Raw genomic sequence first — 27,851 nt, forward strand, 5'->3', positions numbered from 1 at the left:
CTTTGTCCTTTTTGGATAGCAGCGATAATGAGGCTTGCACCAGTGTTGGTGGCAGGGTGCCACTTAATAGCAAGTCTGCAAGAGGGCGGGCTGGCGCTGCCAAACTTCAGTAATTACTATTGGGTGGCGGATATAGCCATGATCGGGAAGTGGGAGGTGGGGGGAGGTCGGCATGGGAGCGTATTGAGGCGGCTTCATGCAAGGGCACCAGCTTGGGGGCGTTGATAACGGCGCCTCTGCCGTTCCTGCCGGCACGGTACTCCACCAGCCCCGTGGTGCTGGCGGCCCTGAGAGTCTGGGGGCAATGGAGGAGACGTGGGAGTGGAGGGAGCATCGGTCTAGCCTCCAATCTGTAATAATCACCGGTTTGCCCCCGGAAGGATGGATGATGGGGGGGGGGGTTCGGAGATGGCAGGGATTGAGAGGATGGGGGATATATTTATAAAGGGCAGCTTTCCTAGTCTGAGGGAGCTGGAGGAGAAATTTGGATTGGCGAGGGGAAACAAATTTAGGTACCTGCAGGTGCGGGACCTCCTATGGAGGCAGGTTTCAACCTTCCCCCTCCTACCACCAAGGGGGATACAGGACAGGGTAGTTTCCAGAGTGGGTGGGAGAAGGGAAGGTCTCCGACATCTCTAAGGAACTCATGGGGTCAGAGGGGACGCAGAGAGGAGCAAGTAGGACAAGGAGCTGGGAGGAGAGATAGAGGATGGTCTCTGGGCGGATGCGTTGAGTCGAGTCAACGCGTCCACAACATGCGCCAGGCTCAGCCTGATACAGTTTAAGGGTGTTCACCGGGCTCACATGACAGTGGCCCGGATGAGCAGGTTCTTTGGTGTAGAAGATGGGTGTGCGGTTGGGCCAGCGAATCATGTCCACATGTTCTGATCATGTCCAAAGCTGAGTGGATTGTTTGGCATCTTTGAATTTGTCTATATATGTGTTTCTGGAACAGACCTCTTCATTCACCTGAGGAAGGAGCAGCGCTCCGAAAGCTAGTGACATCGAAACAAACCTGTTGGACTTTAACCTGGTGTTGTAAGACTTCGTACTGTGCTCACCCCAGTCCAACGCCGGCATCTCCACATCATGAGTGGATTCTGGCAGGGGTTTGCAGATGTCATGTCCACGGTGTTGGAAACAAGAGTGGCACCGAGTCACAGAGGTGGCGATTCTCAGGGTGTCGGAAGATCTGGGAATCCAGAAGGAGAAAAAGGAAGATGTCCTGGCCTTCGCTTCCCTGGTAGCCCGGAGACGGATATTATTAGCTTGGAGGGACTCAAAGCCCCCGAAGTCGGAGATCTGGCTATCTGACATGGCTAGCTTTCTCTGTCTAGAGAAAATCAAGTTCGCCTTGAGGGGGGTCAATGTTAGGGTTCGCCAGAAGGTGGCAACCATTCGTCGACTTCTTTGCAGAAAATTAATCGTCAGCAGAAGGTGTGTGTGGGGGGGGGGGTTTAGCTTAGTTTAGAGTAGGGGGTGAATAAAGGTGGGATATGTAAGAGAGGAAGACGGCTTTTGCACTGTGTTTATAAATTCATGTACATTGTTTATTTTGTTGTTGTAAAAATACCTCAATAAAATGTTTATTAAAAAAAATAGCAAGTCTGCGAACACCTCCCACAGGTGCTGGCGCAAATGTTTTATAGAAGTCCGCTGGGAATCCATCTGGTCCAGAAGCCTTACCCACCCGCATGGAGTTGATACTCTCCATGACTTCTTTTAGCTCGAATGGTGCTTCCGGGCCAGTCTTCTATTTCCCTTGTTATGAGCCAGGGTTTAGAGAACCCCAAAGTATATCATGGAGTTCACCTGACCCGCAACTTTTAATAGATTGTGGTATGGGGGGAGCACGGCCGATTCTACTGGTGTGGTACAGCAGAAATCGAAAAGTATTTTTTAAAACAAAACAATGTTTATTCTATGAACTCAAGTTAACCTTTTTAAAACATACAGTGAACATCTTGGCAACCATCAATTCAAATACAACCCCCAAAGACTACAACACTAAGTAATCCTTAATAACTTCACAAACAACAGCCAGAAAACAAAAGAAACACCTTTTAACAGAAGCACATTAGGTTTACATTCACTACTGAGAACATTTATAATTCTGAATTCACCAAACGATCAAGAGATAGTCTTTTCATGGCAGAGAGAACAGCAGTACACCTGCTCTGTGTGGCTTCAGCTTCAACACTGAAAACAAAACTAAAACACTCCCTGCCGCAAACAGCCTAAAACAAAAGTAAAAAGCTGACAGACAGCCCAGCTCCACCCACACTCTGACATCACTGATAAACACCCATTTCTTAAAGGTATTCTTACATGACCCCCCCCCCCAAAAAAACAAATAAACCATCAACTTCAAGATGGTTTCATTTTTCACCTTTTCACTATCCTTTAACAAATGCACACAGTAAATATACTTTGTTGTTTCAAAAAACAACACACGCAAACAGGTATAATAATATAGTCCATTTTTTTTCGTTCTTCTTTCTCCAACTGAAATCCTTCTTGATTGACAGTCTCTTTGAACAAGAAGGTCTCTGCACGATCCGTCCATTTGTCTACGCTTCGGCAATTCTCTTTAAAGTCAGATACTTTAGTTCAATCTGATCACAGAGTCCCTTGTAATTCTCCAACACAGGAGCATTGGTTATCACAGCTTTCAGGCAATCAAATGCCTGTTGAAAGTCCGCTGTCCTTGAAATTTTCGACGTTTCCTCAGCAAGTCCAGCAGTGGAGCAACCACGCTACAAATCATTTGCACAAATGTTCGATCAAATCCACTCATGCCAAGAAATCGCATTATTTCCCTTCGTCTTGAGGGTATCGGAAACTCCTCAATAACTGTTGGTTTCACATCCCGTGTGACCATTCGACCCTGTCCGATTGTATGGCCAAGGAAAGTGACTTGGGCTTTTTCAAATTCACCTTTGGCTAGGTTTATCACCAAACCCGCTTCCTGAAGTCGATCGAATAACTCCATCAGATGTTTTAAATGCTCTTTCCATGTCTGGATGAAAATTACCAGATTGTCGATGTATACCGCACAATTGGATAATCCTGAAACGACCTTGTTAGTTAACCGTTGAAATGTGGCTGGGGCGTTTTGCATGCCAAATGGCATAACTTTGAATTGGTATTTACCATCTGGAGTCACAAAAGCTGAAATCTCCTTCACACGTTCGGATAAAGGTACCTGCCAGTAACCTTTAAGTAAATCCAGTTTGGAAATAAAAGCTGATTGTCCCACTTTCTCAATGCAATCCTCCAAACGTGGGATAGGATAAGAGTCCATTCTTGTAACTGCATTAACCTTTCTATAGTCCACACACAACCGTTGGGTACCGTCTGGCTTAAGCACCATCACTATGGGTGAGCTCCATTGGCTGAAACCCACTCCAATTATGCCATTTTTAAGCATACTCTTAATCTCTTTGTTAACCTGTGCCAATTTTAAAGGGTTAAGTCTGTCTGGATATTGTTTGATTGGAACAGCGTTTCCCACATCTACATCATGTATAGCCACTTTAGTACTTCCCAATTTATCTCTACAAACGTGCCCATGTGATATCAATAACTCTTTCAGGTCAGTTCGTTTTTCCTCTGGAAGGTAACTCAACAATTTATCCCAATTTTTAAGAACATCCTCGTTTTCCAATTTAATTTGAGGTATGTCTAATTCACAGTCATCTGGATTTGGTTTGTCACTTTGAGTTAGAATCATTAAAACCTCCTCCTTTTTCTCTCCTTCCCTTTCAAAGTAACTTTTAAGCATATTCACATGACACTATCTAGCGTTTTTAACCACATAATTCACCTCACTTAATTTCCTTTCAATCTGATAAGGTCCATAAAACCTTGCTTTTAAAGGCTTACCTACCACTGGCAACAACACTAAAATGTTATCTCCACTGGCAAAATTACGAACTTTGGGTTTCTTGTCCGCTACCCGTTTCATCACATTTTGTGCAACTTTTAAATGTTGTCTAGCCAATTCACCGGCTCTATTTAATCGTTCCCTAAAATTTGACACGTAATCCAATAATGTAATTTCCGATTTCTCACTCACCAATTTTTCCTTAATCAATTGAAGTGGTCCTCTTACCTCATGACCAAAAATTAGTTCTAAAGGACTGAATTTGGTTGACTCATGAGGTGCATGGCTAATTGCAAACAGTACGAATGGAATTCCTTCATCCCAATCCTCTGGATAATCGTGACAATAAGCCCTCAACATTGTCTTTAATGTCTGATGCCACCTTTCTAACGCTCCCTGTGATTCTGGATGGTATGCAATTGATTTAAATTGTTTTATTCCTCAGCTATCCATAACTTCTTTGAATAACCTTGAGGTAAAATTCGATCCTTGATCCGATTGTATTTCTGTGGGTAGTCCGTATCTAATAAAGAATTTATCAACTAACTAATTACCCCCTTTTTAGCTGCTGACTGAGGCTAACTTCTTAAAGTGAGGTAAAAACGGACACCATCTCTTGTGAAACCCCTCCTCATTCCCTCTTAAGTTAAATTTAACCTTCTCTCGGCTCAGAAACTCCATTACGTCTCCCAGCCATTCTGTGGCACAGGGTGTTCTTTAATTTCTTTGTCATTTAATTTCTCTGCCCTCTTTCACTATCCCATCTCTTCCTTTTTCTCCCAACCCCTTTCAATGGCATAAAACCCATCACATTTCTACTTTCATTTAGTTCTGATTAAGTCGTATATGACTTGAAACATTAACTCTGTTTTTCTCTCTCCACTGATGCTTAGTTTTTTAGCTGTTTTTATTCTACATTATGCTGAACTGTATTATGTTCCAATATTCTTATGACCTGGATTACTTTCATTTCCATGTTGATCAGTGCATTTCTGTGTTGACACTGTACACCTCATGCAATGGTGCAGTTTATTTACCTTTTGATTTGAAGATTCTGCGCCTGATTGGTGATTGATCATATTCAGGCTGTTCGCTCAATGTGGTGAATGTGTGCTTTCAACAATATTATCAATAGACAGGCTGACGGAATTGATTCTGGAATCTATGGAGTCTGCCCTACATAATTACTAAAAGGACCAAAATAAAAGCATTTAGAATCAAAACTGATTCATGGTGGCAGATTTATCGATCATGTTGACATCAATTTACTGAGCAGAAAAAAAATCTGGCATTGAACCTTTTATTAAGCCATGGAGGCTTCCTCAGTAATGTTTCTTTCCAAAGTGCTCTCCTGTGTGATGTACTGTTCTGTTATTAGAAGAAACTTTCTCAATGTGATCCTCTACTTGGAGATTTCCTTGTGTAATACTCTGTTTGCTCCTTGTACCGTTCAATCTAACCTGCTTCACTTGAGCCTATATGGTTCTCCTTCTGTTATCTATTGAATGGGTCAGAGCTCCTCCCGAGTTATTTAGCTACTGCAACTTCCTTCTACAATTGTGTGGTGCAGTTCAGTCCATAGCTTTCATTGTGTTTGGTAGCCATGGCCCTGAGTTGTTTGCATAATTAAGTGCCGTTATTCCTATTTCCTCAGAGGAATGTGCCCATAACTGGCTGCCCACCATGCAGCGTGTGGGTGCCACTGCAGGACTCTCACTTCGCCAGTATGCCAGACTGACTCTCAATTCTCAAAAATGGGTGGGTTGGGGCCATTCCAGAGGCTAAAATCAAAAATATCTGGAACAGAAACCCAGTCCACCTACTTCCGGTCTGGAAAAAAAAAAATTGGACAACGGGGTGAGTGACCAATCCGCTTGCGGGCTGGCCATTTAAACATTATAATGTGGGGTTGCCCCTCCCCCCTTTTGGTTTAACAGTCATCCTTTCCTTACCACAGGCAGTTGGGTTTATTGGGCCTTGGAGAAACAGTAACTTAAAGAAGGCCAGTTAGAATAACAGAGTTTTGGATGATCTCAAGTTTCCAAAAGGTAGACAATGGGAGGTCAGCCAGGAGTGTGTTGGAAAGGTCAGGCCTAGAGGCAACAGAGGCAGAGTTGAGCAGTGTTACACAGCGGTGATGGTGCAGGTATTTGGTCGTCTCAGGGACAAATATGACAAAAAAAGTTGCAAACAAATGATTTAATCTCATACTATTGCCACAGAGAGGGGTGGAGTCAATGGAGAAATAGGAGTAAGCCAGTCAACCCTTGAAATTTCTTCCACCATTAAATGAGATCATTGATCTGTATCCTAACTCCAGCTGATGTAATAGTGCCATACTCTCTAATACTCTTGGTTAGAAATATATCTATCAAATTTAAAATTATTTATTGTGTTAGCATATCATGCTAGGCGTGGCAGAGAGTTCCACACTTCCACCAGCATTATCACAAAGAAATGTTTCCTAACTTGAAATGAAATGAAGTGAAAATCGCTTATTGTCACAAGTAGGCTTCAAACAAAGTTTGACAAAGCACCCGGAGGAAACCCACGCTGACACAGGGCGAACGTGCAAACACCAAACAGACAGTGACCCAAGGCCAGAATTGGACCCAGATCCCTGGCGCTGTGAGACAGCGGTGCTAACCACTGTGCCACCCTGCCAGGGCATTTGAGGCAGTTTTGACAGTATTTTCTCATTCAGGATGAAGTGGGTAATGAATTGGCATCCTTGTGGGAATAGCTAGCATATGGGAATGTGCAAGATCTAAATATTTGCTCTAAATTTTTAAAAACAAGATGCTGGAAATGCTCAGCAGGTCTGGCAGCATCAGTGGAGTGTTAGGTCAATATGGCATGAAAATAAATCCAAATCTGTGTACATCAAAACTTTTTTTTGCTATTTTTAAAATGAACCGATAAGATGGTTACAAGTTACATGACCACAGGATTTGCCTTTTGTTTCGGAAGCTGCTGACGAGAGTTACAAGAAGAAAATAACCTTCCTCTCATCATAATTATGAAATCTCCCACCCAATTGTCAGGACATTATAATCATAAAACCAGGGGACTCACAGGTTGAAGTTAGTTATTCCTGCAGAGTTAACAGGCCCATCTCATACCTGGGACTGTCTAGGTCCATTTCAAAAGGGGACCTGTGAGGCAAGAATGGACATCATTTGCTTCTTGATAAGCTTACTGTAGTATCCACACTGTGAGAGACTACGCATGAATTGGCAAGTAGGATGCAAACGAGACTTTTTCATTAACTGTACACAAATGCGCCTCTCCCCAAAGGGTCTCCTGCAGGTCGGGGGTTGTATACTGCCAGGACTCCCCTTGTTAAAGGGGAAGCCCGGCCCCTTACCGGGGACGTTTGCAACCTGTGGAAGTCACAGGGAACCGGATGGTCCACACCCCGTGGCCTCCATGGGGGTTATAACGCACCTCCACCTGAAGTCTTAAGTGACGTCTGCATCTGCAGATCGGCGTGAGGGACCCATTCTCTGTGTTGCCCGGGGATGGCGCTCGGGCACCTTCTGCGCGGGGTCCGGCGGCATATCCCAGACAGGAGAGTGGCGTTTCCGCGTGGAGTGATGAGGCGGGATGGGTGTGGCCGTCGCCACATCGGGGATCTGCCTGGCGGCTGGACCTTCCTGTCAGAATTGGAGTTTGAGTTGGATGTTTCTTTGTGCAGCATTTCGGTTCCTGGATCTCAACGTTTGCTGGAACCAGGGTGGTAGCAATGGGTGCTGCAGAAACCGCGGGGCTGGGATGTCCTGGACTGGGTTCGACACTGTGGGAGAGCGGCCGTGGAGGTGGTCTATGTGCAGGTCAGATTCCAACCTAGAGCTCGTACTGTATAAGAAACTGGCCCAGACTGGGACAATACCTCGCCCGGGACTCAAGCCCAAAATTCCAGATATCAAATCACCCAGTGCAAAACAATGAGTGCCGGCCTGCACTTGCCTCAATCCTATCCTGCCCGTGGGAGACACTTTCAGCAAGGTCTGGGACTCCGCCGGGTGTGGAGGTGACGCCCCATCAACAATTCAGCCAGTGCGACCCCTGTGGTGGCATGTGGTCCGGTAACTAATCAGAAAACGCGCCAACTGACTCTCCCAGGACCCAGAGGTCTGCTTCCTCATTCCCTACTTGAACGTCTGGACCGCCCACTCGGCCAACCTGTTGGAGAACAGATGGTATGGGGCAGTGCGCACGTTGCGGATGCCATTGGCGGCCACGAAGGAGCCGGACTCGGCGCTTGTAAAAGCTGTTCCGTTATCAGAGATGAGCACCTCCAGAATGTTGTGCATGCTAATGGTTTTGCGCAACCAGGGTTGCCCAAACGATGGTCGCTGCATCCGGTGGACATTCAGGCAACCTTTGGAGGTCCTGGCAAGGTACACACCTTTTGGCCAACCGCTCGATGTCGGCGTTGATCCCGGGCCACCAGATATAACTGCAGACCAGCATTTTCATTTTTGATACCTCTGTGTTCTGCTGTGGAGGTCCTGTAGGGGCGGGCCTCGTCCACGTTCTGGAACCATCGCCGGAGTTCCCTAAAGGATGTTGCTGTCCTCTATGCTCAGCTCCTGGATCTTGGCCGTGAAAGCTTTTAACTCGTCTGGCAAAGCCTGGTGTTGAGCCCCATGCTGGATAATGTGGCCGATGCAGGTCAGCTGTGGGTCTCTGTGGTCCAACTTCGGATGCGCGATGCAGTGACTGGTAAAGAGTCCATGAAATGGGTGGTCGTGATGACCTCACTGGCTACACTGGCATCGGTGGTCTGGGGGGATGGGTGCGGCTCAATGCATCCGCATGAGGAATCTTCGCCCCGGCCCGATGCTCCAGCATATATTCATATGCGGCCAGCAAGAAGGCCCAACTGGATGCAAGCAGATGCAATGGGGGATCGTCCAATCCTCTTTGAACAAACCCAGCAACGGCTTATGGTCCGTCCAAATCATGAAAATATGTCTGTAGACATAATGGTCGAAATTCTTTACACCGAAAATTACCCTTTTCAATCTGGACGTAGTTTCGTTAGTTGTCCACGAGGGTCCTGGACGCGAACGCGATGAGGCACAATTATCCATCTGCCATGCAATGGACGAAGATGGCCCTTACCCTGTAAGGTGGCATGTCGTAGGTCAAAAGGAGCAGCAGGGAGGAGTTGAAATGGGTTAACTGCTGGGAGAACGGTAGCTGTTGCCGCACTTTGGAAAAAGCTGCTTTCTGCAGTTGGGCCCATTCCCATGGTTGGCCCATTTTCAACAGTTGGGGAAGGGGGCCTCCAGGGTGGCCTGGTTCGGGATGAACTTTCAGTAGTAATTGGCCAGACCCAGGAATGAGCAGAATTCTGTTGGTCCGCCTGGTACAGGGGCCTGTCGAATGGCCCTTGGCCTCAACGGGGTGCAGGCCATGGCGGTCCACGCGGTAGCCCAGGTACGTGATCTCAGCTGCATTGAAGATGCATTTCTCCCGCTGGAGGCGGACGCCGGCTTACTGAAATTGCCGCAACACTTCAGTCAAGTTCTGTAAATATTCCTGGTCGGAGGACATTGTTACGTTAAGCCGCGACCTGGGAAAATCTGCACAGGATGTTCTCCATAACCCTCTGAGGAGACCCCAAAAGGCAAACTAGTATACTCGTACAAGCCCGGTGACTGTCGGCCGTCACGAAACGCCGTGATTTGGGATCCAAGACCAACTAGAGGTACGAGTACCTCCTGTCCAGCTTTGTGAATGTCCGACCATTGCTGAGCTTCGCATACTAGTCCTCAATGCGGGGGACTGGATAACGGTCCAAACAAGTTAACTGTCATTTTATAATCACTATACAGGCGCACGGAGCCATCAGGCTTAATCACAGGAATGACAGGGCAGCCCAGTCCGACAACTGAACAGCGTGTACGATGCCCAAACTCTCCAGTCAATCCAATTCAGCATCTAGGGCGCCTTAGGGCGTAAGAACCGGGTGGGTGAAAAAATAGCGAGGCTGTGGTAACATGTAGGGGCACACTGATCCACACTGATCTTGGACAGGGCCTGTATGGTGCCCACGCTCTCCTGGAACATGCCGGGAAACTTTGCCAAGGCCCCTTCTGGCCCATGTGGGTAAATGCAGCAAACCAGCTGCCAGTCGAAATGTAGGTCCCTCAACCAGTCGTGGCCCGGCGGTAGGCTTGCCAACTGCTGCCCCTACATGTCGGGGATTATCGATGTGGTCTTGATCGCTAAAGGCTCCCCCGTTTACATGGCCAACCGGGCGCCGGTATCCTGCAAGGCCAATGTCTGGAGGCTCGACTGAATCTTGTCAAAAGTGCGGCGGCTGACCACAGATACCACTGCTCCAGTATCCAGCTCCACCTGGATGGAGTGTCCTTAAGGTTACATGGATGGGAGCAATCCGTGGGATCGTCACGTAGAGCAGCTACTGGTAAGGGGCTGCTTCCTCTACATAGTAGGTCTGGTTACATGGGCAGTGATCACACCCAGCTGAGCAGTGGGGAGGGACTGGTCTTTCCAGGGCCGTTGATCGGTCTGGTTTCGACTGCCGGTTTGTTTCGGGTCGTAGCTGACATCCGGGTCCTCATGAGGAGGTGAAAATGCGCGGTGGCGGGGTGGTATGGGAGGCGTTGAAGGCGGTGATCAGGGGGAGAGCTAATCTCCATTGGGGCTCATAGGGAGAAGACAGAGGGCATGGAAAGGGAGAGGTTAGTGGGGGAGATTTTGCGAGTGGACAGGAGATACGCAGAGGCCCCGGAGGAAAGATTACTTGGGGAAAGGTGACGGCTCCAGACGGAGTTTGACCTGTTGACCACGGGGAAGGCGGAGGCACAGTGGAGGAAGGCGCAGGGGGCGACCTACGAGTACGGGGAAAAGGCCAGTCGGATCTGGCACCCCAGCTCCGTAAGAGGACGGCAGCGAGAGAAATAGGGGGAATCAAAGCTGGAAGGGGAGCCACGGTTCAGAGTGCAACGAAAATAAACAAGGTATTCAAGGCCTTCTATGAAGAGCTGTACAGATCCCAGCCCCCAGGGGGGGGGAAGAGGGGATGAGACGATTCCTAGACCAACTGAGGTTCCCGAGGGTGGAGGAGCAAGAGGCGGCTGGTTTGAGGGCACCAATCGGGTTGGAGGAGCTGAGCAAGGGTTTGGGGAGTACGCAGGCGGGGAAGGCCCCGGGGCCGGACGGGTTCCCGGTGGAGTTCTATAGAAAGTATGTGGACCTGTTGGCCCCGCTACTAGTGAGGACCATTAACGAGGCAAGAGAGGAAGGGACCCTGCCCCCGACAATGTCAGAGGCGACAATTTCCTTGATTCTGAAGCGAGACAAGGACCCACTGCAATGTGGATCGTACAGGCCGATCTCGCTCCTCAATGTGGGCGCTAAGTTATTGGCAAAAGTGCTGGCCATGAGGATTGAGGACTGTGACCCAGGGGTGATTCATGAGGACCAGACGTGATTTGTAAAGGGCAGGCAATTAAATACTAATGTGCGGCGGCTCTTAAACGTGATAATGATGACATCGGAGGAGGGACAGGCGGAGATAGTGGCAGCTGTGGACGCGGAGAAGGCCTTTGACCGAGTAGAGTGGGAGTACCTCTGGGTGGTGTTGTGTAGGTTTGGGTTCGGGGGAGGGTTTATTAGCTGGGTTAAGCTCCTTTACAGCGCCCCGGTGGCGAGTGTGGTGACGAACCCGCGGAGGTCGGAGTACTTTCGGCTGTATCGAGGAACGAGGCAGGGGTGCCCCCTGTCCCCCCTGTTGTTTGCATTGGCGATTGAACCCTTGGCCATATCACTGAGGGAGTCTAATAAATGGAGGGGGGTGGTCCACGGGGGAGAAGAACATCGGGTGTCGCTATACGCGGATGACCTGCTGCTGTACGTGGTGGACCCAATGGAGGGGATGGTGGAGGTCATGCAGACTCTGAGGGAGTTTGGGGAGTTCTCGGGCTATAAGCTCAATGTAGGGAAGAGTGAGCTTTTTGTATTACAGGCAGGGGACCAAGAAAGAGGAATAGGGGACCTACCGCTGAGCAGGGCGGTGGGGTTTTTTCGGTATCTGGGGATCCAGATAGCCAGGAGTTGGGGGGCCCTACATAAACTGAATCTGACGAGGTTGGTGGAGCAAATGGAGGGGGACTTCAAAAGATGGGACATGTTGCCACTCTCGCTGGCGGGTAGAGTGCAGTCGGTCACAATGGTGGTCCTTCCGAGGTTTTTGTTTGTGTTTCGTGCCTTCCCATCGTGATCACCAAGGGGTTTTTCAAGAGAGTAGGTAGGAGTATTCTGGGGTTTGTGTGGGCGAATAAGACCCCGAGGGTAAGGCGAGGGTTCCTGGAACGCAGTAGAGACCGAGGAGGGTTGGCGCTGCCAAACCTAGGGAGCTACTACTGGGCTGCAAATGTGGCGATGATCCGCAGGTGGGTTATGGAGGGAGAGGGGGCGGCATGGAAGAGGATGGAGATGGCGTCCTATAAAGGAATGAGCTTGGGGGCGTTGGTGACGGCACTGCTGGCGTTCTCGCCATAAAAGTATACCATGAGCCCGGTGGTGGCGGCAACGTTAAGGATCTGGGGCCAGTGGAGACGGCACAGGGGTGCAATGGGAGCCTCGGTGTGGTCCCCGATCAGGGGTAACCACCGGTTTGTCCCGGGGAAGATGGACGGGGGTTCCAGGGCTGGCATCGGGCGGGGATTAGAAGAATGGGGGACCTGTTCATTGATGGGACATTTGCGAGCCTCGGGGCACTGGAGGAGAAGTTTGAGTTACCCCCGGGAAATGCATTTAGATATATGTAGGTGAGGGCTTTTGTGAGGCGACAGGTCAGGAAATTCCCGTTGCTCCCGGCACAATAAATTCAAGACAGGGTGATCTCGGGTGTATGGGTCGGGGAGGGCAAGATTTCGGCAATACACCAAGAGATGAAAGAAGAGGGGGAAGCCCTAGCAGAAGAGTTGAAGGGTAAATGGGAGGAGGAGCTGGGGGAGGAGATCGGGGAAGGTTTGTGGGCTGATGCCCTGGGTAGGGTTAATTCCTCCTCCTCATGTGCCAGGCTCAGCCTGATACAATTTAAGGTGGTTCACAGAGCACACTTGACTGGGGCGAGGTTGAGTAGGTTCTTTGGGGTAGAGGACAGATGTGGAAGGTGTTCAGGGAGTCCGGCGAACCATGTCCATATGTTTTGGTCATGCCCGGCACTGGAGGGGTTCTGGAGAGGAGTGGTGGGAGCAATATCTCAGGTGGTGAAAGTCCGGGTCAAGCCAAGCTGGGGGCTAGCTATATTTGGAGTAGTGGACGAACCGGGAGTGCAGGAGGCGAAAGAGGCCGGCATTCTGGCCTTTGCGTCCCTAGTAGCCCGGCGAAGGCGCTTGCTATTGTGGAAGGAGGCGAAGCCCCCTAGCCTGGAGGCCTGGATAAACGACATGGCTGGGTTCATAAAGCTGGAGAGGATTAAGTTTGCCTTGAGAGGGTCTGCGCAGGGGTTCTACAGGCGGTGGCAACCGTTCCTAGACTACCTCGCAGAGAGTTAGAGGAAAGTCGGTCAGCAGAAGCAGTAACCCTGGGGTGCGGGGGGTTGGGGGGGGGGGGGGAACGAGAGATTGTTTGAGGGGATGGATGAACGGGAGATAATATGAAGGGTGGGGGAAACTGGCACGTGCGGGCGAGAGCAAGTGTTATAAAGCTATGTAAATATATCATTTTGCCATGTATATATCTTGCTCAGTGCGATTTTGTGTTATTTTGTTACGGGGTGGGGGGCTATTGTTTGTAAGGGGAAAAAATTGTGTTGTTAAAAAACTTCAATAAATATATTTTTAAAAGAAAGAAAATGCGCGGTGGCTTTCGGGGCCTCGGCGGCAGCGGCGGCCAGCTTCTCTGCGGGGTTTGCCCCATCGTTGGGGGGCCGCCTCCTCCGGTTTCAGTAAAGCCGAATGACGGTCGGTCGGGAGGCCTAAATTCAGGACAATCATTCCTGGAGTTTCTGAATGCCCTGCTCAGCACTCTCATGGGAGAAGGCTATCTCAACTGCTCATTGCAGGTCCAGGTGGGTCTTAGCCAAAGGTTTCTGTTGAGTTGCCTGTTCACGGAGGCAGCAGACAAACGGTTTCTCAGAGTTTTGTTTAACATGGCATCAAACTCACAAGTTTCAGCCAGCTTCTTTAACCGAGCCAAGTGGTTGCTGGTTGATTCGCCTTGGGCCTGGTGGCAGTGTGGAAATGGAACCGGCAAACGATTAGAAGTTTTGGGTGGAAATGGTTCTCGACAAGGGCTGCCAAAGAGGTAAAAGACTGGATATCTGGTGATACTCTTTTATTAACTATACACAAATACTCCTCTCCTCTCACCGACCTGCACCCAGGTCAGGGTTTTTATACTGTGAGGACACCCCCTCGTTAAAGGCGAAGCCCTGTCCCGTTACCGAGAAAGTTTGTATTCTGTGGAATGGTCCACACCTATGGGGGTTATAACACTCACCCTCCAGCCGAGTCAGAGGGTCTGACTGGGCAATGGATTCCCGACACCAGAACCTCATGAAAGGTAACGTTTTCAAAAGATAATGGCTTTAACATTATCAATTCTGAAACTAAAGTAAAACTAAAGTCAATCGCTTTTGACATTATTGTGGAGAAAGAAAGTCTTGTGTGATTCCTTTGAAATATGTATTCCTTTGAGAACTGAGAACTCCTCAATGCTGTTTTAATGCCAGTTGGAAAGGTCTCTAGCAGCTCAGCTGAGCAAGAAGCTGGTTACCACCTCCCAGCTCCTCGAAGCCTGTTGATTTTTAAACGTCTCTGGTCATCACCTGCCAAGCGGTCTGAGCACAAACCCCATCGTGCCTGGAGGGGTACCTTTAGACTTTATATCAAAAGTAGTTTTAATCCACCAAGTGCTGAAGGGGTCAAAAATCTTCTAAGGCGACCTCTGTGCAAGCTGTTAGCTGAAGTTGCTAGCTGTAGGGAAGCACCCCAAGGACAGGTATGTGCGGGTGATGAGGGCCCAGGAAAAAGTCGCAGATGGTAATTCTCAAAGATTGCAATAACAAAGTGGGTGTGGGGGGGTGGGGGTGTTGAGGGTGTGGGTGTGTTGGGGGTGTGGGTGTGGGGGGGTGTTGTGGGGGATGGGTGTGTTTGGGGTGGGTGGGGCGGGTGTGGGTGGGGTGGGTGTGTTTGGGGTGGAGGGGTGGGTGTGTTTGGGGTGGGTATGTTTGGGGTGGGTGTGTTTGGGGTGGGGGGTGGGTGTGTTTGGGGTGGGTGTGTCTGGGGTGGGGGGGTGGGTGTGTTTGGGGTGGGGGGGTGGGTGTGTTTGGGGTGGGGGGGTGGGTGTGTTAGTGGGGTGGGGGGGTGGGTGTGTTCGTGGGGTGGGGGGGTGTTCGTGGGGTGGGGGGGCGGTGTTTACGGGTGTGCGTGTGGGGGGGGTGTTTACGGGTGTGCGTGTGGGGGGGTGGGTGTTTATGGGTGTGCGTGTGGGAGGGTGGGTGTTTATGGGTGTGCGTGTGGGAGGGTGGGTGTGTACGGGTGTGCGTGTGGGGGGGGGGGTGAATGTGCGGTGGGGGTGGGTGAATGCTAGCTTTCAATGATTATTAAATTGAACCATACAAATTGAGGGTTTAGGAGGCAGCCACAGCCTACTTTAAAAATCATTCACAAACATCCCAGCTATCCGGAAGGATGAGGAAGTTCAGTTTCTCTCTTTTCTGGTCGGAACAGGACAGAGAAATAATGTCCAGGTCGTGGCCTTTCATCAGATGTTAACTCAGTCTCTCTCTATTGATGCTGTCAGATCTGCTGACTTTTTCCTGTACTTGCTGTTATTTTGGATTCCCAGCATCTGCAGTATATTGATTTTGGATCAGTATTGGTTCCATGGTTTTGATGTGGAGAGGGGGAATTGTAAATTTAAGGATAGTGCAAAATTAAGCATGAATTATGTGGCAGTAGTATAGTGGTGAAACCTTAATACTTGTATCGGTGGCATTTTATATGTTATGTTACTGGCATACGGAACTTTGCACGTGATAGTGTGTCAATAGACCTACATTAACATGAATTTTTATGATTGCAGGAATCTGAAGACAAGCTGCGATATATAGCAGGCAGCATCCTGAGTGAGGGCGATGAGAAACCATCTGAAGAACTGGTCAAACTCTTTGAGAAATTCGGCTTCAAGATAATCTCCTTCCCAGAGGTCACACATGTTGTTATGACATCTTTCCCTTTCACGACCTTTCTCTCACTGCTCATAGCGATGTACAGAGTGTACCCAGTCCTGAATAATTACATCAAGGTAGGAACCGTCTCATTGAGTCATTTAGTGAATGTTAAGCAATTCCTCATTTACTTGGCGTGACCCATAATTGATGCCCTGTATTTGGCAATGCCAGCACCACAGTTCTAAGCCTTGTGCTTGATTCCCAGTGATACTGAAGCTGAAAGCCTTGGAAATGGCCAAAACTGATACAAGTCATGGTACTGCTAATTTTAAGCCGCCTTACAGCAGAGACACCAGGAAAACAGACATGTTTTAGAATAAAACAGTATCAACACTTGTGGCGAGTCCTGCAAAAAGTACTGCAGAACATCTTTGGATAGTACACTCTGTTAGTGTATCTGATTGTAATGCTTATCGGTGCCACTGATGCTGATTATATTAATTGGATTAATAGTATACTGACTGATTTCAGAACCATAAGGAGCTGAAATTCTATTTGTTGTGTTTGTGCGTAATTGCTATTTATAATTTTGTACAATACAGCATTGATTGATTGTTGAAGTGGAGTGTCTCACATGACTTCTATTTAAAGGGTCCCATAATTGGAAAAAAATACCTGGTAATTTCAATCTTTAGTAATTGCTTTGTCGGGAATGATAGATGGATTGAACGCTTTCCTTTGTGCGTGGGTTAGTATGTGCGCTGAAGTTCAGTGGCTGCATGTATCCTCACTTGAGATCCTTAGTTCTACACATGCAGGAAGGTTTTTATGACTATTCACGGTGTCTGACGTGAAGAAGTCATGGGAGCATTAGCAGAGCATTATCTGGTATTTTAAGAGCAGGATGGGCCAGTTAGGATGGCTGCTTATAAGAGCAGTAAGGAATGGGCACTTTGGAGAATACTAACTGTTGTGACTGGGATGGGAGGAGTGCAGTTTCTCGAGCCCCACTAGTCCACAAGTCACATCGTAAGTATAAGTATTTAATTCACTCACAAAATGACTTTCGCTATTATTTGACGCAGAATAAAAGAGACTTTAACCAGGCTTCTTTCAATAAACTATATCACACTCCTCCTTCACTCTCAACTATATCTTTACAGATATATGTAGATTTGTAAGGATAACACAAGTTACAAAATCCAAGTTGTACTCTATGTTCACAATATGGATACAGTAGATGTACTCATTAGCGACTGTAGTCGGACACACCAGAGTCTGAAACCAAGTGACAGATGCCATTCAAAGCAACTTCTATGGATTTCTCATCAACTCTCACCACCCCGAGACACTTGTCACACTGTGAGCTCAACCGGTCTCACAGAAACTCTGTTTTTCACACTAGGGTTTCCAATCTATAATCTAGAAGAAGTCGTCTTGGAATCTCCTCCCAAACTCCGCTTTCACTTGGACATTTTGAACAAGGATCCACCTCCAGAGTTTCAACCTCCTCCTTCCATTGGTCCTCTCCCCTGGATCACCATGTGCCTTAACTTCGCCTTCCAAGTATTCTCTCAGAACACCCATAGTTAGGAGTCAGAAACCTTTGGCTGTCCCCTCTAATCTTCAGGCTTCTCACAAGCCCAATTTACCTTGATTCTGACCCCTGTAGATTTCTCTCTTTAATTCAGAGTCTTAATTTAACTTCATTGATCAGGATCCTGCTAACATTCTTGTTATTGTTCGTTCCCTTAACTGTCTTCCTGTGCCTTTTTTTGTATCACTCCCTGGTTTCTGGAACCTTGTGCTGTTCTTTTGTGAAATCTGCTTTCTGCAATTCCCTCTCCTGTCCAGCTCTTCTTGGCAGTTACTTCAACTGAACTAAAATTGCTTTTTTGCTTTCCCCATCTCTCTGTGGGCCCCCTGTTGCTAGGCAACAGTCCATTTTTTTCTACTTTGTTTTAACTTCCCTAAACCAGTAGCTCCCTTGATGACCAGCTCTCCACTTCAAGGGACATAAAACCTTATTAAAATGCAGGTAGCAGGTATACAAACAAACCCACAGACCTGCAGGCATCACTCCAAAGTGAAACCAAGACCCAGGTTTTCCCTTTAATACACCAATACAAAATATAAATTAAACTTAAAGCCATAGTTTACTCCTAAACACCCATAACACAAATACAATGTAAATAGTGCAAGACAGGGGACAGGCAGAGAAAGGTCTTCTTGTTATTTGCAGCCGGATTTCAGTGCAGTTCGATTTTAGGCAAAAAATTAAGGAAAGATCTGGGGCTGGATTCACCGGTCGCCCAGCCGCATGTTTCTCAGTGGCACTCCATTTGCTGCTGACAGGCTTCTATCTTCCCGCCACTTGTCAATGGGTTTCTCATTGAAGCACCCCACACCGCCAGGGAACCCGCAGGCAGGGGTGCACTGCCAGCAGGGAAAGAAAGTCCCAATGGCCGGAGAATTCGGCACCTGATTTCTTGTGAAGGGACGTCACGGTGGCGCAGAGGTTAGCTCTGCTGCCTCACAGTGCCAGGGACTTGGGTTCAATTCCGGCCTTGGGAGACTGTGTGGGCTTTGCCATTCTCCCCGTATCTGCGTGGGTTTCCTCCGGGTGCTCCGGCTTCCTCCCACTGTCCAAAGATGTGCAGGTGAGGTGGATTGACCATGATAAATTGCTCCTTAGTGTCCAAACATTAGGTGGGATTACGGGGATAGGGTGGGGGAGTGGACCGAGGTTAGGTGCACTTTCAGTGGGTCGGTACAAACTTGATGGGCTGAATAGCCTTCTCCTTCTGCACTGTCGGGACTCTCTGATTCTACTTCAAAGTTCTGCTTACCTACAAACTGTACTCATTAGCCTCTGTCTGGGGGACATCATAAGACTTTCAACTGGGAATTTATAAATCATGGGATGTCGCTGAGTCTGTCCTCGTCATAAAAATAGTCAACTGGTGGCATTTACCTTTCTGAACTCGTCCTCTTATGGTCTTGGGTAAAGACCCCATGAGATCGTCTCCAAGCCTCTAGGTGCAGTATATCCACTTACTTATCTTATGATGATGGTTGTGAAGACTATCACAGCGACGTAATGTGGTAAGTTATAGGAAAGAAAAAAGGAATATATTGTAAGATATCTAGGGTGGGGGGTTGGTGAACCATTTCCTCTTTTCCCATTACAAAATACTCGAATGCTGGACAGTGTGCCTTCATTTAAATGGAAGTGATTGAAATATTTAGTCATGATGTGGAGATGCCGGCATTAGACTGGGGTGAGCACAGTAAGAAGTCTTACAACACCAGGTTAAAGTCCAACAGGTTTGTTTCAAATCACTAGCTTTCGGAGCACTGCTCCTTCATCAGGTGAATGGAGAGGTATGTTCCAGAAACATATATATATAGACAAAGTCAAAGATGCAAGACAATGCTTTGAATGCGAGCATTTGCAGGTAATTAAGTCTTTACCGATCCAGAGATAGGGGTAACACCAGTTTAAAGAGGTGTGAATTGTCTCAAGCCACGACAGTTGGTAGGATTTCGCAGGCCAGATGGTGGGGGATGAATGTAATGCGATGAATACCAGATCCCGGTTGAGGCCACTCATGTGTGCGGAACTTGGCTATAAGTTTCTGCTCGGTGATTTTGATTTGTCGCGCGTCCTGAAGGCCGCCTTGGAGAACGCTTACCCGGAGTTCAGAGGCTGAATGCCCATGACTGTTGAAGTGTTCCCCGACTGGAACTGAAACATTCCTGCCTGCCGATTGTCGCACGATGTCCGTTCATTCGTTGTCGCAGCGCCTGCATGGTCTCGCCAATGTACCACGCTTCGGGACATCCTTTCCTGCAGCGTATGAGGTAGACAACGTTGGCCGAGTCACACGAGTATGTACCACGTACCTGGTGGGTGGTGTTCTCATGTGTAATGGTGGTACCCATGTCGATGATCTGGCACGTCTTGCAGAGATTACCATGGCAGGGTTGTGTGGTGTCGTGGCTGCTGTTCTGAAGGCTGGGTATTTAGTGGGGAAGTAGAAAGCTCTCAGTTGATTGTGACAGATGGCCGGGAAAGCCAGTTTCTGATCTCTGAAATGGGAACTATGCTGCAAGCCTGTCTAATTAACAGTTTTAGCTGGGGAGCGTGCAGTTAGATTGTCTCTTGTACCGTACATAACGCCTGTAGTCTGCCCAACTGGCTTTCATTATGGTGACCTACTAACAGAAATGTGTTTAATTATCGGGATTTGCAGTCGCTATGTGAATGAGCTCTAAAAACCACATTCCAGCGTAGCTTGCAGAATTTTGTTCAGCATGGGGTACTAAGCTTACAATTGTTTGGGAGGGGGGGGGGGGGGGGGGAATATTTGGCCTTTGTGAGGATCCTGTGGAATTGTAAGCGTGAAGTGAGGCAGTGTCGCCATGAACGAGTGTTTGCAAATCATTTTTGTCTCTTGTCTGCCAAACACCTGATGCACTGAAAACCTGTCAAAGCTACTGCACACGTGTGGAAAAGCTATGCATGGCTCGTCTCCCATCTTGTTTCTCTTTTACTATTTTATTTGACATTGTGCTCCGGATCAAAAATCATATTCCTCCATGTTGGTTACCGCTTAGCTCAATTTCTCTTCGAGGAGGCTGAAATGGAGGATTATCAGCTCATTGACAGCCCCTCGTTCAAGAATTGTGTATTTAAATATATTGTTTGGGTTTGTGTGTCTAATCTAGAACATCATCTCGTGATGTCTGAGATAATATCGCACAGAAGGAGATTATTTGGCCCAATATGCTGGCTCTTTGAAAGAGTGAACTCTCCAAACTCTCTCTTTCCCTACGACCCCGTGACTTCTGACATATATTACCAATTGTTGAAAGTTATTCATGAATCTGCTTCCAACACTCTTCAGGCAATACATTGCAGGTCATAACTAGTTGAATTAAAAAAGATATTGCTCATAGATTTTTTTTTTTGCCAATAATCTTCGATCTGTGCCCTCTGGTTACCTACCCGCCTGCCAGTGGAAACTGTTTCTCCCCATCTACACTATCGAAATTCCTCGCAATTTTAAATCTCCCTTCAACTATCTCTGCTCTAAGGAGAGCAATCCCAATTTCTCCTAATCTCCACATAGCTACTGTAGCTCACACTGTATAAATTAAGGGCGGCACAGCTCCAGAGTCCTGGGTTCAATTCTGGCCTTGGGTGACTGTCAGTGTGGAGTTTGCACTTTCTCCCCGTGTCTGTGTGGGTTAACTCCGGGTGCTCCGGTTTCCCCTCACAGTCCAAAGATGCGCAGGTTAGGTGGATTGGCCATGCTAAATTGCCCCTTAGTGTTCAAAAGATTAAGTGGGGTTCCTGGGATAAGGTGGAGCAGTGGGCTTAGGTAGTGTGCTTTTTCCAAGAACGAGGCCGAATGGTGTTTGGCTTATACACAGAGTATAAAATGTGAATTGCTGCTGTGGGTGCTGTTGTCTTTAAACGTTCGTCACTTTGACCAGTTTATACTAAAACTCGTTCACCCAGGTGCTCTTACTCATGAGATGAACACAGTACGAATTCTTACGACACCAGGTTAAAGTCCAACAGGTTTGTTTCGATGTCACTAGCTTTCGGAGCGCTGTGATGTCATCACAGCGCTCCGAAAGCTAGTGACATCGAAACAAACCTGTTGGACTTTAACCTGGTGTCGTAAGACTTCGTACTGTGCTCACCCCAGTCCAACGCCGGCATCTCCACATTATGAGATGAACGAAGGACAAGAGTCGATTTGTGGTTCAACACGATTTTGTTAAAGAACTTTGTTATCCAAACTATTCACACAACAACTCTAAATCTTTAATAGAACTTATTATTTTTTTTTATTTTAAAAAAAATTTAGAGTACCCAATTCATTTTTTCCAATTAAGGGGCAATTTAGCATGGCCAATCCACCGAGCCTGCACATTTATGGGTTGTGGGGGCGAAACCCACGCAAGCACGGGGAGAATGTGCAAACTCCACACGGACAGTGACCCAGGGCCGGGATCGAACCTGGGACCTCGGCGCCGTGAGGCAGCAGGGCTATCCCACTGCGCCACCGTGCTGCCCTTTAATAGAACTTATTAACACTGCACTGTCTATCTGAGACTCTGATACTACTCATGCAGTTGAACGTGGCCGGGCTGCTTTGCTGGGTACAATTCTTCGTTGATCTCTGCCGATTCCGATGATCTTGCTTCTGAACCCGGGCTCTTCAGTGCGAAGGTTGGCCCCATACGATCACCTAAGTCATCATTTGTCTTTTCTTCGTGTAGTCTTTACTTGGGGTGGTGTCTTCTCTCAAGGCGGAGTCTTTGTTGGGAGTGGCCTCCAGGTGTCTCTTCTTATGCCCTCTCCCGTATCTCTTTCATACCCTTCTGGGAAGTTCTCTGGCTTCCAGCCAGTGTGGCGGGGGGCGGGGGTTTGCAGCATCCAATGGGATTACCGATTCCATATATGGAAGACGCCAGGAGCTGCCTCGGAGTCCATCCTCAGGTGTACAGAGTGCACATAGCCCTTTCCATGTTTGGTAACTGGGACTCCGTTGACTCTGGCCGATACTGGAACTGAGGTGCCTGTGAGTCTGACCAATAATGGTCAGTACACAAAATAAAGTCCTGATATGGTCAAGGTCGAGCACCTCCAGTACCAACTTCCAGGACAAATCCAGACTTGCCCTTGTTCGCCTCTGACCTATGTCTGTGTTTACTGGGCCTGTCCCGAATTCCCATCTGGCCTGGTTGCTGTTTAATTTAGATTGTCCAATTCTGTATCTGGTCTAGCTTTTCAGGCCATTGGCCACTTGGTCATCAATTTGAAATGTTATTTTTTAAAAATTACCAGTAATTCATATTAAATTAATGTAGCATGGAATTGCACAAAGTTACCTTTAACCACAATCAAATTTTTTTGAAACTGTCAAATTCATAGTCCTCAGCATCCGATGCAAAGAATTCATCAAATTTATTCTGAGCCACTATGACTATAGCATCACTGTCTGGTATCCCACTCTGGATCAGGTTTGGTGCTTTCCCTTTCAGAATCATTCCTTCCACAAAATAATAATCCTCCTCTCCATCCATTCAATTGGATATTCAGCTTTTTATGAGCAATCTGATACTCAGTGCACTAATAGCATCCCACAATTTGATAATGAAACTATACAAAATATCCAAGTGGGTCAGTACTGTACATTTCCACTCTTTGAGAAAGTTTTATCTCTAACAACCATCCACCTATTCTGTTTGACGCAAACATGATTCTTGAATGGTTTGTTGAAGCATGCAATCCAAAGGTTGAACTCTGAAGATTAGACTCCCTGGTGTAACTGTAATGTGGGTGTTATTTCTTCTCATGTCTTGGCATCTGAACATGTTCCATACTAAAGCTGTATTCTGTACATGGGACACTTATTGTAAACACTATTGATCCATAACTTCACTCCATTCTCTTCCATCCAACTGTTGTCATGGGCATGCACAAGAGTTGCTGCAGGGAACTTGATGGTCTTATGTTTGAAAATGACAGTAAGCTTTAATTGTGTTCTGTCAGCCCTGCAGGCTAGTACCACTATGAACATTATCTTCTCATGTCCTGTTATTTTCACTAGAACTGTTTCTGAACCTTTCCACTGCGCAATCTCACTACTGGGAAAATCGATATTCACGGGTGGTTCATCCATGTTGCCGGTGTGACTTATTGGGTACTTGTGTTCAGGCCATTGTCAGACGATGAACTGCTGGTCATTTTGGCATCGAGGTCTCTTGGTAGTCTCGGAAATCTTGGTCTTCTGTCACAACATTCGACTGTTACGTTCCATAAAGCTGCTACACCAACTAGTTGGACTTGGGGTTTGATTTGGCCCACTAAATGTGTCTGTACACGTTGCATTTCTGGTGACAATGTAACCATTTTGACCATTTTTGAGGAGCCATTCTGATGCATGCCTCTGACAATCAGGCCAGTGGCTGCTCCCTGTTCGGGTGGCGCATTTTGGTTCTGCACACCTTCGGGACAAATTCTCCCTTTAATTTTCCATTAGCATGAATCATGGTCCAAAATTTGTGTGGCTCTTGTGAGGGTATCTACAGCTTTAGCCAAGGCTGCTATGTTGGAACTGAAGTCTAAACCTATACACAGGCACATCTTAGTTATGAACTCTGTGGATAGCTCTGTCCTATGTTTGGAGATTCAATACAAGTTGCAATCTCAAAGCATGGCTTGATCATGTGTTAATAATATCCATGTTTAAATGTACTCCAAAATCTGGGTTGATTGACTGTTGACAACCCATCTGGTATGGTGTGCAACCTGAATCATCCTACCTCGTCAGAGCACCAGCTGCTAAACTGTCACCAAGATGGAAGAGGCTATTGGCAAACGCTGTCCAAGGTGGCAAAGCCATAAGGATGGATCTTACTATCATTGAGGAATATGTGAGAGCTCTGAAGTGGAATTGTTGGAAGTAGCTGGTACCAATGTTTCTTTCCAATGGACAAGTTTGTGGAAAATGACATGAAGCAGTTAGGTTTATGAATGCTATTCCTGCTTGTCATGGTTTCTCTTGTTGCATTAGGGACTGCAAGTTAATCAATGTTGAGCATGCATTCACGATCCCAGACCAGACCCCAAGAGTTGCTAGGATACTGGACATTAATCCCAATATTTTATTTTAATTTTGTAGGACTTGAGGAAAGAATACCTTACTCCAAGAGGGATTTCACAAAGAAATGGGGATATGGTATATTAAAACAAACTATTATAACGCAGTATTAAAGTATCTTTAACATCACACCAGAAAATAGCTTTCAATTACCCCTTAAAAAATGCTAATCAATACAGTCCATACAGTGACCCATAACTGCTATCTTTATTCCAACTCAAACACCAATAAAGAAAATGTTAGCTCTCAATCCACTGTTAAGTATACAGTTAGCCCTCAGGAAAACCTGCTTTACAGAGATGTCTGCATACTCTACTTTGAGAAAAATAGATCTTTCGACACTGCTTTAAAGAAAAGACCTGAATCCTGTCAGAACCATGCAGAAACTCTGGCTGTATTGCTTCAGAAGCTGCTTCAGTTCCCCTTCTGACCACACTCTTCTGAACTGCTTGGACAGAAACTGCTAATCTATCTACAGACATGCCTTTTAACTGAGCTGAGTTACTTGACGTCTCACATCTCCAACCAACGCTCAACTAAAAACAGTTTTTCTGCAAAAATACGGCTACCGTGCCTCCTCCAAGTAATTACATCATCTTACCAAGCTGAAATCTAATTAACTCCACAGGGAATCCCCTTAATCCAAACAATATTTCATTAGCCCAAGCTTTTATGTTGCTCTAATTACACCCCTGGCACCCAAAATCTTTCAACCCAGGACTCTTTAAACACACTACTAACAAAAGCTTTTAACCCTTGCTGCACCAAATACCTGTAATACAATATGTCTGAAAATCCTACATTCATCACACATGGTTGCAGAGAACCAAAGAATCCTTATAGTGCAGAAGTAGGCCCATCAAGTCTGCACCCATCTCTCTGCTTAGGCCCACTCCCCCGTGTATCCTCATAACCCCACTTAACTTTTTGGACATTAAGGGGCAATTTAGCTTGGCCAATCCAACTAACCTGCACGTCTTTGGACTGTGGGAGGAAACCGGAGCACCCGGAGGAAAGACACGCAGATGCTGGGAGAACGTGCAAACTCCACACAGTCACCCAAGGTCGGAATTAAACCCGGGTCCCTGATGCTGTGAGGCAGCAGTGCTAACCACTGTGCTACCGTACCATCCAGGGTGCTGCTCCTTTTCTATTTTTAAATAATGAGGATGCATACAGAGCGAAAACTGAATATGCAGATTCATAGTGGAATCACAAAACGAGTCACAGACTCTAACCTTATTAATCCTTTAAATACATTCTTGTTTTGCAGGGACCTCTGTTGTTCTCTTTACTGATCTCCCTAACACCACATTCTACAAAGTAAAGCTTGTCCAGAAAACATTTTATTAATAAACTCCACAATTGCATCAAAACTATTGCTGGGCTTCGCTGGTTTCCTATACCCAGTGGTGATTGTAGTAATTACAGCAGGGTCTCCTTGCCATCTGCCACAGGGAAGATCATTGCAAGGATTCTCCTCAGTTGCTGCTCCCAGTGGCTGAGGAACTCCTTCCAGATTCACGGTGTGTTTTTCAGCCGTTGAGAGGCTCCACGGTCATCACTGTACAGTAAATACAAGAGAACTGCAAGGAACAGCACCATATTGTTTTACATCCTCACAAATTCCTTTAACTCTGTTAACCATGAAAGATTTTGGGGTAAACCTCAAATCTGCCTTCCCTCAGAAATTTATCACCATCCTTCACCTACTCCACAGTGACATGCAGAACACGAACCTCAGCCACGAAACCACCACAGACCCTATCACAATACAAATTAGTGCCAAACAAGGCTGCATCATTGCACCAATTCTCTTCTTCATTTTCCTCACTGTAAGACTCACCTCCAACAAATTACCCACAGGCGTGGAAATAATCTTCAGAACAAGAAGGTCAAAGGCAGCAGATGCTCGGGAACACCATCATCTGCAAGTTTCCCCCCAAACCACATACCATCCTGATCTAGAACTATTATTGCCATTCCTTCACTGGGTCAAAATCCTGACACTCCCTCCCTAATAGCACTGTGGGTGTTCCTACACCACATGGACTACAGCAGTTCAAGAGGCAGCTCACCCCCACCGGGGTAATTAGGAAGCGGCAATAAATGATGGCCTAGCCAGCGATGCCCACATCCCCTGAAATTTTTAAAAAGACTTGAAACTGTTCAACCTACGCAGCCTCCAGTCCAAAACCAAATCACTCTAACCTCTGTCATCGAGCCTCAGTATGCAAATGAAGCCTGTGTGCGTGCTCACTGGGAAACTAACCTCCAGGTCATTGTCGACTCCTGCTCCGAAGCCTATGAGAATACGTGCCTTTCAATAAACACCTGAAAAACTAAGGTCCCCTTCCAAACAGCTCCCACAGCAAAACACCTCCCACTCCCCATCTTCAAAGCATCCCTGAAGCCATTAAACATCACCTCTGACTCATGGGAATGCCTAGCTTGTGACTTAGAAAAGCAGAGCAATTTATTCAGGAAGATACTAAGCACATCAAGAGACTTTGTCGGAGGTATGGACAACATCAAGTTGTCGGAGAGAGCTCACAAACTCCTGACACCTCAACTGCTGGGCCCTTCATGCCCTACCTGCCCCCCATGTGGGCAAGTTTGCATATAGTGTATTGGACTTTACCCATTTCACTGGAGTGGCAGCAAGTCATCCTTGATCTCGAGGGACAGCCAAAGTACAGAGTACCCAATGGATTAACTGTAACTCTTTCTCCTCACCTTATCCTACCCCTGTGACTATCTCCGTCAATTCCTTTATTGCTCTTTTGAGCTTTGCCAAAGGTTACCGTTGCGATTTAGTTTCACAACTCGAACTGAATTTGCTAACTTTGACTGACTGGGCCAGCCAGAACGGATGAGACCTCCTCTGGACACACTGGGTGTGAGGTGTTTTATTTAGACAGGCTAATAAATTACTTCTTATTTGCAATCAATGGGGGAGAATATTCAAAGCTTAGTTTATTATTAGAATTTTGCAACCCATTGCCTTAATGTCTTCTCATTTAAAAAATAATTTTTGAATACATTTTGCTTTAAAAAGCAACATTTAAAATGGATTGCTTTTGCCAAATCCTTTCTGTGGTGAAAAAATAGCCCAACA

The 27,851-nt window shown here is 46.9% G+C and overlaps 1 protein-coding gene across 2 annotated transcripts in view; it reads left to right on the forward strand.

Moving 5' to 3' along the window:
* Positions 1-27,851, forward strand: part of tex264b (testis expressed 264, ER-phagy receptor b) — a 730,288-nt gene that overhangs the window by 95,061 nt on the left and 607,376 nt on the right. Inside the window, exon 2 of one of the 2 annotated variants that reach the window (XM_072472036.1) lies at positions 15,962-16,183. In XM_072472036.1, the coding sequence (XP_072328137.1) occupies positions 15,962-16,183 (222 nt within the window). Of the gene's footprint in view, positions 1-15,961; positions 16,184-27,851 lie in introns of those variants that run through there. The other variant, XM_072472034.1, reaches the window with a different exon arrangement.

Source organism: Scyliorhinus torazame, chromosome 13 (assembly GCF_047496885.1).
Source record: "Scyliorhinus torazame isolate Kashiwa2021f chromosome 13, sScyTor2.1, whole genome shotgun sequence".
NCBI classification, from domain to species: Eukaryota; Metazoa; Chordata; class Chondrichthyes; order Carcharhiniformes; family Scyliorhinidae; genus Scyliorhinus; species Scyliorhinus torazame.